General features: G+C 43.3%; 1 protein-coding gene across 4 annotated transcripts in view; it reads left to right on the top strand.

The window, feature by feature from the left end:
- Window positions 1-11,782, top strand: part of LOC146664059 (KAT8 regulatory NSL complex subunit 1-like) — a 42,559-nt gene extending 30,777 nt beyond the window's left edge. For 3 of the 4 annotated variants that reach the window (XM_085417070.1, XM_085417071.1, XM_085417069.1), the window contains 11 exons: window positions 961-1,070; window positions 2,990-3,131; window positions 4,884-5,049; window positions 6,679-6,834; window positions 7,500-7,718; window positions 7,815-7,969; window positions 9,494-9,618; window positions 9,705-9,762; window positions 10,096-10,208; window positions 10,300-10,552; window positions 10,644-11,782. In XM_085417070.1, the coding sequence (XP_085273196.1) occupies window positions 961-1,070; window positions 2,990-3,131; window positions 4,884-5,049; window positions 6,679-6,834; window positions 7,500-7,718; window positions 7,815-7,969; window positions 9,494-9,618; window positions 9,705-9,762; window positions 10,096-10,208; window positions 10,300-10,552; window positions 10,644-10,862 (1,716 nt within the window). In that variant the 3' untranslated portion in view covers window positions 10,863-11,782. The remainder of the gene's footprint in view (window positions 1-960; window positions 1,071-2,989; window positions 3,132-4,883; window positions 5,050-6,678; window positions 6,835-7,499; window positions 7,719-7,814; window positions 7,970-9,493; window positions 9,619-9,704; window positions 9,763-10,095; window positions 10,209-10,299; window positions 10,553-10,643) is intronic. The other variant, XM_085417072.1, reaches the window with a different exon arrangement.
- The last annotated feature ends 2,272 nt before the right edge of the window (window positions 11,783-14,054 follow it).

Genomic DNA, 14,054 nt, shown 5'->3' with positions numbered 1-14,054 from the left:
GCCTTCATCAATTCTTATAAATAACCCCATTCATTCTTGGCTCAAGTGTATAATGTAAAGATAAATAAATATTAATGAATGAATATTAGTTGTAGCCTTTATTCAGCACTTTGATCTTCGGATGCTGTGTTAGTGGGTAAATATAAGCAGCTCTGCTTTAGTCTATCCCTGAGAATGACTGAAATATTGAGCTTGTTTGTTTTCACACAGGTGGAAATGAAATGGTAAGTGTTCACGGGAAATTGTGTTCTTATCTGTTCCTCAGGTCTGACCGAATCAAAGCAGTTTAGAAAGGAAAAAAAGCTCCCTAACCCTCAGATCCAAATAATTTCTCTTGATGAGTCGGCCTGTCTGGGTGTTTAAATTGTTTATGTCTGTTCAGCTGCAGCTGTGCAGCCTCCCACTGCAGCGGTGTACATTTGCTCTACTGCATGTTGAACCTCATTAAATTAAATGTTTTTCTGTCTTTAAGGTAATCCGATTTGATAGCAAAGCTGCTATATAAATGGCAGTTGTTTATAGTAGCACGTTTCATTATACTTGACATATTTAACACAAGCTTTTAAAAAACTGTTTAAAATAAAAATATCAAAATGTTGCAAAGACGTAAAGTACAAATTAACACACGCTCAGCTATTGAGTTGAAATGATAGAGAAATGTGGAGCAGATGTTTGTGAAATGAGACAAGGTTGACTGGAATCATGAAACTGTTCACTTGTGTAAAAGCTTGCGGAAAAAGTGCTTCAGGTTTTTTATCTTGATGGTTTAAGCCTTGGGAGAGTGAAGGCCTTAGCCCAAATCTGGACTGAATAATTCAAGGCCACAGGACCAAGATGATTTAGTTTGTCTCTAATGCAGTTTCCTGAAATACCGCCGGCTGCCTGAGTGTTCAGCGTGGTCAGCCTGCCAGTTAACACGAGGTGTAGTCTAACTGGTTTTGGTCTTATCTGTCGATGCAGGACGCCGGTTCAGAACGTCTGGAGCACACGGGCACCGCCCATATCAGCAGCACAGAGCCGGGCCCTTGGAAAGGTCAAAACGGGCAGCCAGTCAACGGCGTCCTCAGCAGGTACAGCTGCTAATGATTACCTCATTTTGAGTTCTCGGAAAGGCTCGCTGCCTTTCCAGGAAACGCGAGAGGGGAGTCCTTCGTTTGGATTTACAGTTAGAGAGATGCTGATTTTAGCTGGAGTGATTAGTAGAAAAGTAATTAACCTTTTTCACAGCAGACATTTCAGCTGGAAAAACATCCACGTTAGTCATCTTTGCATAGTGGTGTTTTGCTGTGGTAATAAATGGACCCAACTATAATATTTGTCTCATGTGCTTTTCACGCAATCACTATGGACAAAGCTTTGTCTGTGACTTTTGTTTTTTGTAGTCTTAATACTGCATTTTTTTAAAAAAAAACTGGCACATCTTCTAAACATCAGCTTCCCTGAACTCATTTTTTTCTTAGCAAATGTGAAAGTGTAGCTGCTAGATGCCGCCTGATGAGACATGAAACAGTCTTTAACCTCCAGCTCAATAGTGCAAAGTTTGTTGAACTGCACCCGTGTTTGAATCAGGGATTTTTATTTAGTTTATTTTTGTTTCTGTTGTGTTTAGTTTTCAGGATGATTTTCTCCGTTTCGGTTTTGTTTTGATTATTAGTTTCAGTTATTTTTTTTCATTTCACGCAGTCAGTGGACACAGTCCTGTAGATATGTGTCAGTGAACTTCTGTACAAAAATCTACATAACATTTGTTTTTGTAAGTGTGCATAGGTTGTTTTTCACCTGGTTTTGGTTTTAGTTTCATTTTAATTAACTGTAATGACCTCTGTGAGAATGAAGTGAGTAATAATCGTGTGAGCTCAGCCTCCTACACGCTGTGCTCAGGCAGCTTCCTCATTGCTGATGAAGGTTTCTAAAGCAGGCCATCTCCTGTTGTTAGTGCCATATGAGAATAAGTCATTCTTTTTAAAATTACGGTAACCAAATAGGAAGCCACCTGACAGAATCGGCTTTACTTTCAGTAATGACTTCAGTGGATTTTAATGAAGCAGTACAGAATTTTACCTTCATGCTGTGAATAATTTGCTAAATACAGGCTCTTTAAACGTCGATGGGTGAATCGGAGTTTCCTCTTTTTCAAGTAAATGTGATATTTACAAGAAATTGTCAGCCCTGAAAATTACATTTAAGCTCTGTTAACACAAAAGAAATCTCCTATCACATACTGACCTGTGAAAAGTGTATTTTGGATAAAGTTTTCTGTAGCGAACGCTTGTTTATGTGCCTCTACATCATAGACATTAAAATTGGTGCAGTTTTGCTCCTGAACCTGTGGGTTAGAGTCACTTGGAGTGGGTGTAGAATTGATTTGCTCTGAAAATGCACCAAATTTCAACCCACTCGTATGGTGCTACAACCGCATCCCAAGGTAAATTTTTATTGTGTAGGTTCATGCTAAGGTTTCTGAAGGGGCACCAGTTGACTTTAATTAATTATAATAAAAAGGTGTCATAGGACAATGTATTGAATTGTGTGTCCAATGTTTGTGTGTGGAAACTGTTGAAGTTACATCCTGAAATATTCAGACTCTATAATACATTAGATTAAGTATTGTTCCAAACACAAGAAAGAGTGTGAAAATGTCCTCACAGATGGTTATTTGTAATCCTGTCACATAGGGTCAGCTCACATGTCTTGTTATTATCTTGAAGCCTGAATCCAGAGTTTAGGATGCTTGATGTGCTCAGTGATTTCGATTTTTTTAATTTTTTTTTTTTTTTAAATATTTGCAGTTTTTTGTTTTGCAAAGTTTATAATACTTTGGGCACTGTATCATACAGACTGTACAGCTGCTAGTACAGTCTGCTATCTCTGAGGTGTAGCACATCTGGCAGCTAAAGTCACATTGATGAGTTTTAAGCTAATGAGATGCACTCACAGCTACGAGCACGCCAGCTTTTAACAGGTGCTAAATCTTCTCTCCGTGTTGTAGGATGGCAGAGAGCACAGACGCCAAGCATCAGCAGCCGTCGGCCTACGACAGCACATGCGTGGCTGCACGTACGCGGCCGCTAATCAGCTGCCGCCGGCGGCGACTCATTCAGCCCAACACTGTGCCCAACCTTAACGGCAAGGTGAGTTTTCTGCTCTGTGTGATTATTCTTGAGTTTCACTTGAAAGAAGCTGCAAGGGCACACGCGTGTGAAGGAGTCTTTGTGGAAACGGCGCGAACATGCTGAATGTTCAGTTTCGCACATTTAAGAACAGTGAAAGGGCTTTTTGTTAGACAGCGCCTAGTGTTTTAGGCTTCACTCTTCGGCTGGTGCGTGACCTAATAACTGAGTAAACGAGAGATGGGGAAAGTAGGGCATCTTTATTCAGAGTCGAACAACAAAGGGTAGTAATGGCCCCATGTGACGACTCACAAGTTTTAGTTGAGGGGGGAATAGAAACGTTTCTCTAATTGTTTACACCCCTCCCCACTCTCTGGGAGACTGAGTGTGACTTTAAGTCTCTAAATGTGTTGAGGCTTTTAAACTGAAAAATACTACTACTACTACAATTATGCAGTCATATTTCTCCTGCTTGTTTTTATAAACAATATTTTTAAAAAGGAAAAAAAACAGACTTTCAAAGAAACAACAAAAAGGTCCTTCAAATCAAAGCATGGTGAACCACATGATTCAGAAAGAGAGAAAATCCTATCAGTTCAGCAGGACATAAGAAGCTTAATGCATCTTTTACATTAAACAACTATTTACATTATAAAATCCAAATCGTTCACAGCTGTCGTTTTAAAATGCTGTGCCTCTAAAACAGCTTCTCTTTTTTAACATGTTTTTATGATGTAGTGAAAAATAATCTTAATCATTTCATGATTAGTTATAAATAACCCCACTTTTATGTTTACAGAGTGTCAGTATTTACAGTGTTGACCTGATTGGTTTATGTTCCCTCCTTATCGAAGCCCCAGGTTGATCACTTTGTGGACTCATCGTCTTCCACTGATTCAGGATAGTTTGGTGATGATCTGTTCATCATGGAGCACATCACAAGGCAAAAGTGAAACCAAGTGGCTCAGAGACCACCTGATTTTACACCAGGAAACTCCCTAAATCATAGCATAGAAACTTGAGGCACTACCACAGCTTCTTTAAAGAGTGTGCTGAAAGAGATTTAAATGTACTATATTAGTGTGTAATAATATGGTTGGTTTCAGTAGTGAGGAGGAAACACTGATTATTTCTGTGGGACGAAGTACAGCGAACTAAACCGGTGTCAGATACGTCCACGCGCGTTCATCTAGCAAAACATAATCAAAATAGGAGCTGATATCTCAGATGAGATGGAGGACATTTTCTGCAGAGGAACTTTTGAACACCAGTGATTTACAAATTCTAATAGGTATTGTCTGATTATATGGGGGGGGGTTCTAGTAGGAGGACCAAACTCATTAAACACAACATGGCTTAAATAGAGTGGAACACAAACTGAAATGGCTCAGTATGAAAAAAAAAATGGCACAGCTAAATAGGAAAAAAATAGAATAAAATACAAAAGGTCAATGGAAAAGAAGAAAATCTAGATAAAATTCAACAAGGAGCTTAAGGAGCGGGTGCAGTCTGTTCTGTTTTTGTATCTATTAAAAAAGAGAGTTTCAGTAAAGTACCAGCAGAACTAATAATAGAGTAATTTTAAAAATGGGGGGAATAGACATAAAGCAGGCACACGGAGCATGACGTCAGCGGCTCTAAAGAGCAGAACATTTTCTGGCATGACTCACTCAATAAGTGTTTAACGGCCGTGTCAGTGAAGCCGCTGAATTATTAATAATCACAGCTTGGCTGTGAATGATTTGCAACCGCTCTCGTTTGTCCTCCTGGCAGGCCCCGAGGAGCAGCTGCATCCAGTGTAACTGCAGGGTTAACCCCACCTGTGTGATGTGCGGTGGCTGGCCCACCCCCAGAGAGGACCCTCAGTACGAGCTGCCCACCCTGGAGCGCCTGTCAAGGCTGGATCTTGGCGTCCACCCCATCCTCTCCTTCCCCGACGGTCAGTGCTGGTCTCAGAGCGGAGCTTGAGTTTACGCAGCCATTTCCTCCTTTACATTCAGAGGGGAAGACAAACAAGGCGTGACTGTGAGCTCAGCAGGAAGTTCTGCTGAACATATTTAGTCATTTAGAGTCTTCTCTCTCTCTGCGCAGCAAGGAACTCACATAAATGAAGACAGGAATTTCTGACTTTACTGCAAATCAAAACATGAACAGTTTTACACGACACGGACAAATGAAGCAGTAGGTTTGGCTGAAGCTCACAGAATAGATTATCTAAGGTTGCAGTGTAAAGCACACAGCCTGGTGCCAGATTCAGCCTATCAGGACGTCTGATTTGCTCCCAGAGGGAGGGCAAAACTTTTCAGGCAGTTTAGTGTTCTATTTTTGCTCTTAACGATAAATAAAATGTGTAACCAACAAACCAATAAATGACAGGAAATAAGTTTTATTTTTTAATTATACAGGGGGGAAAAGTGTAATTGTCTTAAGTCTGGGTTGTGGGCTGCTCGTCTGTTTTCCTGTAATTTAACTGGGTTATTTCTGAAACTCTGAGCCCAGAGGAGATGTGATGTCGTGTTTTCTTTTCACTGTTTAATCATTTTGTTTTTTCTTAAGCTATTTCAGGGTGTCTCATGGATGTAATTTTCACTGGGCACCTAAATTTGTTTACACTAAAACAAAGGGGGAACATTTTGGAGGTGACTTTAAAGGTTATTAGTGAACATTTGGACCGCTGCTCTGAGGCTTGTTTCATGTGAATCACTAAACTGCAGAAAACTCTTCAAGAGTTTATAGCACTAATTTTAGGAATATGTCTTTTGTATTCTTGGACTTGGCATGATTCATATTAAGGATGATAATTTCACCCACCCTCCACCCCAGACTACTTGAAATGCTATATTTGTGGCAGATATTTGTGTTTTTTCTCCTGTGAGTACAGCAGCATGCAATGTCACAGCTCCATACAGACCTTACCAGTCTGATCCCTGGTAGCTACAGCGCTTTCTTCTCCTGTTCTTGTTGCTTAATGGTGTCTGGCAGCCTGTATGTGCGTTACTGCTGCGTTCTTGTTCTAGTAGTAGTGCTTCAGTAGTGGATATTCCCTCTGGGGTTAAAAAAACAAACAAAAAAAACCCTGAGGGAATATATTTATTAGCTGAAGTTGGGCTGCACTGTGATGTAATATCAGTTTATGCTACTATGTGCTCATCTGAACCTCAATTTGCCTAAAAACGCTCAACACTTAACCCTCATTACATTTGAGTTTTAACACATCCACGGAAAACTTTGCCCCCTGGTGGGGGTAATGTGAGTGTAGTTACAGAAGTGCCCTCAGTTTGTCCTCCTGTGTGAAAAAAGTAAGCTCCTGATTGGCTGCCCCTTGGAAACATCTGGAAGGTCGAGATGTGTGCCTGAGAAGAGCCAAGTGTAGAAAAAAACTGCCCGAGACTGAGTCAGCATTTATCTCGTATGCTGACCTCGTTAATTTGAAAGTTTCACCGTGTTTAACGTGAACCTCCGTCACCATAACAAGAACGTATTTGACAGAATATGAGGGAAAGCATAAAATTTTCTTCAGGAAGTTGATTTTTCTGAGTCTCGTTTCCTCTGCCGCTGTCTTCCTCAGACGTTTGTATAGGTCTGCGCCTGCAGCAGGTGATGAAGAGCCAGTGGCAGACCAAGTCACTGGAGAGGAGCAAACCACTGAAGAAGCTCTCCCTCAAACACAAGCTCTCCTCATCCAAAGAGAAGCACAAGTTCACCAACTCGCTCATGGCAGTCAGTAAGTATGGGAGCTGTCCGAGCGGCAGCTTTCTGCCATTTGACGGCAGCACACGAGCACAGCGACGCCTCTGAGATCACATCACCCAGACTTAAATACGACCTCTCACATTCAAAATAAATATAAGACGTGAAGAAACAGACAAATGTGTACAAATGTACGATGTTACGAAATGTCATTTTTAAAGTCAGCACATTATTGGGACACAGTGTGATTGTTGTTCAGGTCAGGTTTCTGCTTAATTCCAGCTGTGTAGGTTTCACAGTTCACTCTGTCCTAGTAGCTGCCGTATTTCCTAATTTCACGCAATGAGACGCTTCTCAGAAAAGAATCTGCCTTCTGAGAAGGCCCGATCTCGATGTCATATCCACTCAGCTGAGAACAGAGCAGCTGTTGATTGGTTGTTATCCTAGAGGAGAAAATACGCATTTACTAATTCCACCATCTCACACGTGAAGATTTAATATCTGACATATGAACATAAGCCAACTAAAAACTTCAGGCAGTGGATTTTTAAACTCAACAAAAGTCTTGGAGTAAATTTTTATTATCTGAACATGTTTGTTTTAATGTGTAATGTAAACGTCCATGACTGTGGAAGCGCCGTCAGTTGTCCTAACCTGTGACATATATGACAGTAACCTGATGTACTCCTGGTGTTGCAGGATTGGGCCACAAGAGAAGCGCTGAGAAGTCGAGGACAGTTGACAGCAGCGTTGGCGGAGGCGGCAGCGGCAGCAGCGGCGTGATGAACGCGGCCAGGCTGGAGGGCCAGGCTGTGTGCAAGACAGAGCGGCTGCAGGCCATCTCGACCCCGTTAGGGCCGTACGACAAGAACTACAACCGCAAGAGAATAAGGGAGCACTCGCTGGAGAGAGCGGACTGTGAGTTACACGTCTGCAGCAGGGACTGCTTTAATCTGAGGTCCCATCAGTGAACCCGCCTGACTTTTCCTTTCTTTCTTTCTTTCTTTCTTCCAGCCTCCCCCAAGCTCTTCATGGACTCGAGCACCCCCTGCACGACTCTAGCCAACATGCACTCGTCCCTGCACAGCCCCCTAACACGCCAGCTGTCCACATCTTCAGAGAACTCTGTGCCGCTGGGCCTGAGCAGCCAGAGTGTCCCGAGCACGCCTGTAAGGACGCCACCCCAGATCTCACACCTTATTTGGATGATTCAAATCATCAGTCCGGGGTTTTTAAAAATGCTTGCTGTGTTTTTTTTAAGCAGGCTTTACTGCAGTCATATATTTTATTAATGACATTCATTTATTTCAGTAGCTGCGTGGAAATCTGATGGTTTCACATGACACAAGATGACAAGCACAGCATTAAAAAAATGTGTTCCAGGGAAAGTCTTAGACGGGGTGTGTATGGGAAAGCTGTGCTGTAGTGAGGAAGATGGGAAACAAACTGAGACTTCTGCGGCGGCAGCATGCAAACAAGCTGCGAGCGTCACTGTCTGATGCGTTTTTGGTGCCATTAATGCGAACAAAAGTAAAAGTTGAGGCTCGGTGTGAGAAGAACACTCCCTCGATAAACACTCATCACACAGTGTTTGTCGCTGGGCGGAGGTTCAGACGTTAAACTCGAGCTGAAACTTTTTTGTGGTTGCTGGAGCAGAAAAAGCAGCAGGAAACAAAAACACTCGGCAGACTCGTTGCGCCAGCTGCTGCCGTATCCGCTCTGTAACTCGTGATCTGTGACCCCGTTCGTGGTCGGAGCGCTTTAACGTGCTGCGCTGTCTGGGCTTGTTTTTGTTTTTGCTTTTTTCTCTCATTTTCATCATTATTATTTTAATAATTTTACTTTATTTTAATTCATTATTTTCACACTTCAGAATCAGGCTGTCTGTGTGGATGCTTAGCTTAGCTTCAGGACTTCTTAGCGAGTAATCTGAAACCATGAAGCAGCATTTTACTGATTAACCTGCTGCTGTGGATGGGCTCACTCCAGAGGTTCTCACGGCTGAAGTTCAGTCTGCTTTCAGCGTCTTCTTCCTGCCGTGTGAACTTTTGGAAGCAATTTAACTCGTCCTACGTCTTTTTTGTGCTTGTATTGAATTGCATGTACTCATCTTCACAAACTTGTTACAAGTCAATGATGTTTTGTCTTCATTTACATCCAAAGTTGAGTCTCTAAACCTCGTAAAGCCTCTTTTTCACGGATATTAAAGTTCATCTGGTGATTTTCTTGGAGCTGGATAAATCTGGAGCGCTCGGTTTTGCCTCGGTTTGTTTTTCGGGAGCTGAAGGAGTATTTGGACCTAGAAATGGTTAAATGCTGCAGACTCGACCAACTGATTGTGACCTGCAGGGCATCTTCAGCTCATTTGCACACTCACCCTAAAACATGAGCGTGTAATTGTTGCCTGCTGGTCTTTTACACCAACATGGACAACATTTATTAAACAAAGTCTCCTTGGATTAAGGAGGAAACCTGTAAATTGTAAATATCCAAATGTGTTTGTGAAGTGAGCTCATGATGACCTCAGTTTCTATTAACCTTCATCTTTTGGATTAACATGATGACACGTGTCATCCTCCCTGCAGGCTGTGAGAGCGTTTGAGCTGAAAGTGTGTCGGAGCCGGTCGAGTCGTTATTGTTTGCAGACTTCTGTGTAAAGTCTCGCTTGTTTACACTCCTCCTTTGTTCTCCAGCAGCAGCCAATCAAGAGGAGGCGAGGTGAAAGCTCCTTCGACATCAACAACATAGTAATCCCCATGTCTGTGGCTGCCACTACCCGCGTGGAGAAGCTTCAGTACAAAGAGATTCTCACGCCCAGGTAAACCGATACCTGCATGGAAAAATACCACTCTGCTGTGGCTGCTGGTTCCCTGCACTCACACGTTTTTGTCTTGTTTTCTAAAGCTGGCGGTGTGTGGACGCCTTCTCGCAGCCCATAACCGAGGAGGAGAACGAACGCGAGGTGAGAGAACCACCTCATCTGTGGTATTTATCAGATTTCACGTGTTAAGCTGGGATGTTAGGATCCGTTCAGGAGATCCTGAGCTGCTGAGCGAACAGTGACACCTGGTGGTCGGATCTGACTCGTACATTTTAACCTGTGAAGCAATCATGAAGGCTTTGAAAACCTAAAAACTCTTCTTTCAAATTCTTAGCGTGACATTAAAAGTTATAAAAACATCTCAGCGTCGTTGTTCGAGCTCAGATGGTCAAACTGCTTTCTCTCAGAGTGTTTGATGATTAAACTGAAGCAAACGAGTTTTGGGGGTCCTGATGACATGCGATGTTTCTGCAGGTGGAGGACCTGTCAGACGCAGCTTTCATTCAGCTCCATCAGGCCTATGAGGACCAGGAGCGCACTCGCTGGACTTGGAGGGCCCTGGCTCCTGCTAAGAGGCGGGGCAGCAGGTAAGAGCAGCATCATACGCCTCAGTAAGCGCCTCGCGTTTGTTGTCACGCGGCAGCCGTGACATTGACAACTCCTCCGTTTCTTCCTCAGGTCGTACAAGTCCGTGGACGGGCGCACCACACCTCTGCTGTGCGGGACCAACCCGCCCACCCCTCAGCCCGCGTCCCCCGACCCGGGCCACTGCCCAATGCTGCATGACTACAGCTACGTGCCGTCGCCCATGAGTCCCGCCAGCCCCGACACCGCCTCCAACCCCCACACGCCCTGCTCGAGGGACTCCCACCGGCTCCTGTCCAGTGAGGACACGCGGTGCTCCACGCCAGACTTCACCTTCGAAGAGCGGGTACGTAGCTCCACCCCTGAGGATCAGTCAGCCTGTGAAGCGTCTGAAACTTTCATTCGTTTTTAACACCCGCATTTTTTTCCCCCCCCAGACGGTGGCGCCGTGGGAACGCCGGTGCTTCCCCCTGCCCGAAGACCCGACCCCAGAGCCCGAGTCTGAGAGCGACCACCAAGTCAGGCCCAGGATGCGCAGCATCTCAGGTTGCCGAGCGATGGCCTACGGACGCCTCGATTCGGATGACGCAGAGCCGCCCCTTGACGACGAGAACAGTGGCGGCGCCCTAAAACACAAGTCCTCCACCCACCGATGAATGAGGGCCCCCCCCACACACCCACACACACACAGCTCCTCTCTGGCATTAACAAGCAGAACCTCAGCGCAGAATAACATTAAATGGGTTCCTGTTGTTTGATATTCAAACATCAGTCTAATACTTTCACAGTTTTTAGTGAACATTACGGAGATAGAAGCCTTTCCCGACACTTGTTTTTTGTCACACGAAAGAAAAAAAAAAAAAAGATAAATGTTTAAAAAAAAAAAAGTATAAAAACAACACGTTACAAAAAAATTTCTGTAGTAGGCTAAACAATGTACATGGGGGCTTAGTGGTGTTTCATACGTCGCGTGTACACTCGTAGCGCACTATGTAGCGGACTCCTCAAAAATATGGCCAAAGGGTTTTTTTTGTTTTTGTTTTTATTGACTAGTTTGCTTGTAATTCCCATGTACATTTTTAGTGGAGTGACAAATAAAACAATAAAAAAAAGGAGAAAAAAAATCAGCCCTTCCTCTTCCTCCGCCCCCTCAGACCTTCCTCATCCAAATAAAACTGATACATTTGAGATGTGGTTCCCCCTCCTTCCACTAGAGGTCGCCTGAACTCACCAGAGCACTTCTTTAAACTGCCAAGTCTGGTTTGCTTCATTATGTTTGTTTTTTCATTCCTGACGTGTTTTTTGTTAGTTTTTCTCTCGTTCTGTTCTGACTCATCCTCTTCTTTTTTGTGCGTTCCTTTTAATAGTAAATCATTCCTTTTTTGATCTCCCGCCGCTGCCTCTGTTTTCAGTTCAGCTTCACAGAGGGCAGCACAAACAGACGCGGCGTTTTTAAGTTTGTTTTTTATTAGTGTTTTTTTTTCTTTTCTTTTTAAAGCACTTACCCCTCAAAGCGCCGCCGCTGCATGTCAGCAAACACGCTTGCGTCCGATCCCGACGGCACAAAGGCGTCCACTTAATTTAAAAAAAGAAAAGAGGAAATGGAAACGTCAAATCGCAGCGCGGCAAACAAACCCCGCCCTCCCTCCGCTCACATTTCACATGTAGCAGCTCTCAGCTGAAGCCGCCCTGAGCTCAGGTTCTCCAAGGGAAAAAATCTTCTGCTGCCCCCTCCGACTGATCGATCGATCGAACGTCACACTCAGACCGGATTTTATTTTCACCACATCCTCCATATAACCTCACACACTCCTCCTCCCTCCACCTTAAAGTAACTAATTGCTATGCAAAAAAAATCTATGGTTTTTCATTTTACACCTTTTTATCCCGCAGCCATTCAGTCACTGTTTGTTTTTTTCTTTTTTTGTAGTTAAGCGAGATGTCGATGTACCTGTTTGATTGTTGCAGCAGTTATAACCTAATCAAAAAGCTGAATTGTTTTTTCTTTTTTTGTAAATAGTACCATTAAAACATTTATGTTTAACTTGGTGCCGTGGTCCTGCTCTCAGCTCATTTTAACCTGTGTGATGTCACCGCTCGCCTCTCGCAGGTGTAGCGCTGCGTTTGTCCTCTGGCTCCGGGTGTTTGAATGCAGACTTTTCATAGGTGGTCCTGAACGAGCCAGAAATCTACATTTTTACTGTCAGATTTGATGAAGTGAAACAACTGTGATCAGCGTCCTGATTACACCACCACCTCCACCTGCTGCGTCTGGAAGTGTCATCCTCACTGAAGTGTCCTGTTTTAAATCCATAACCGAACAATCAGAACGCAGTAACATGAATGGTTTATGTAGAAAGTAAGATTTTCTTACTATGAAGCGAGGAGTTTTAATTCTGACTTACTTTGTCAGAGGTGTGAAAGGTTCACAGCTGGGGTTGAACGTACGCCCGGGCTCACGGGCACCCAGGCAGTGATTAAATGGGGAGTTGAGGCATCTGCTGGAAAAATCAGCAGCGCTTTGAGCAGGTTAACAGGAAATGGAGCGACTCTTCTTTCAGGGTGTGAAACTCTAGATTAAACAGCTGAAAGGAGTTTCAATGCCACAACTTCTTTCAGTGGAGAGGTGACTGGTTTAAACGGTTTAGTGGTTAATGTGTCTGCCTCACCAGAGAAAGCTCCAGTTGACTCCCAGAAGAAGACCCAGTTATCCTCTGGGATTATGTCAGGAAGAGAAAACATGAGGACTGACCTGCTGTCAGCAGCCTGAGGAGAAAGCTGCTGCTTTAAAAGTACAACTAGAAGTCTTGTTTGTACACACACCTACAATCTGCAGTTAGACCTGGATTGTGGGACGAAACTTAAACGCCACCTGGCGGCTCTGAGACGAGAGCGACCTTCCTGTTGTGACCGCTGCACCAATCCTCAGACTGCCGGCTCAGAAAGCTTCATTTCAGCTGAATGATGTCCATAAGTGTGCTAACCTGGCACTAAGTAACATTGTTTTGACATGGGTGACCTTTGACCTGTTACTACAGTTTAAAACTGAGTGTGAAAACTTTTTGGTTGGCTAAAACATTTATAAAAGTATTTTGGGCTTTAAAAACAAAACCTTACTTGATGAAATTGTTAACAGAACTTGTGGCTGTTTATTCAAACTTGGCTGTTTTTATGATGCCTGCTGTGAACTTTGAACTGAAAGAAATTAAAAATAAAGCGAACACTAAAGAAAAAAGCATAAACCTATAGCTATAGCACTGCTATTTTCTTATCGCTGACAACTTAAAGGTGCTTTTTGTTTCAACGTGTGAATGAAAACATTCACCACCAGAGGGCAGCATTTCACCAGTAGGTGCATTTTAATGTTTCCAGATGTTTGCTGCTGCTCGCGTCCTCTAAAGTCTAATCGTTCACCAGGCTGACATTTTAAAGTAGATCACTTACCTTATTTAAAAAACGTAAGCCTGCAATTTTAAAAACAATTAATCATAATTTTAAAAAAAACCTCCACCTTCTAGAGCCTGAGAAAGTTCACACACAGTGCTCCATCTTGTGGTGCAAAGTGGTATTACATCAAAGTATACAGCTGCTTCAGAAATAAAATCAAAGCAGGTTTTACCTTTATTCACTGTTTAAGTGCCAGTGTTGGCCTCCAGTGACTGCTGAGGGCTCCCTGCTGCTTTGCTGATAATATTAAAGAACAGAATAATTTGGACAGATTGTGACTTTTACGTTTATTAGTGAATATCGATATAATTGTTGTCTGCAGGTCCCAGGGTTGATTGTTGTGCAGCTGCACTAAGAGGACGACCTCATACTGAACTCTGGATAAAATAAGACTGAAACAG

This window comes from Rhamphochromis longiceps, linkage group LG8 (assembly GCF_057381845.1).
Source record: "Rhamphochromis longiceps isolate RC_006_pf linkage group LG8, R_longiceps_female_GT1.1, whole genome shotgun sequence".
Lineage (NCBI taxonomy): Eukaryota > Metazoa > Chordata > Actinopteri > Cichliformes > Cichlidae > Rhamphochromis > Rhamphochromis longiceps.
This window is presented reverse-complemented; position numbering and strand designations above follow the sequence as displayed.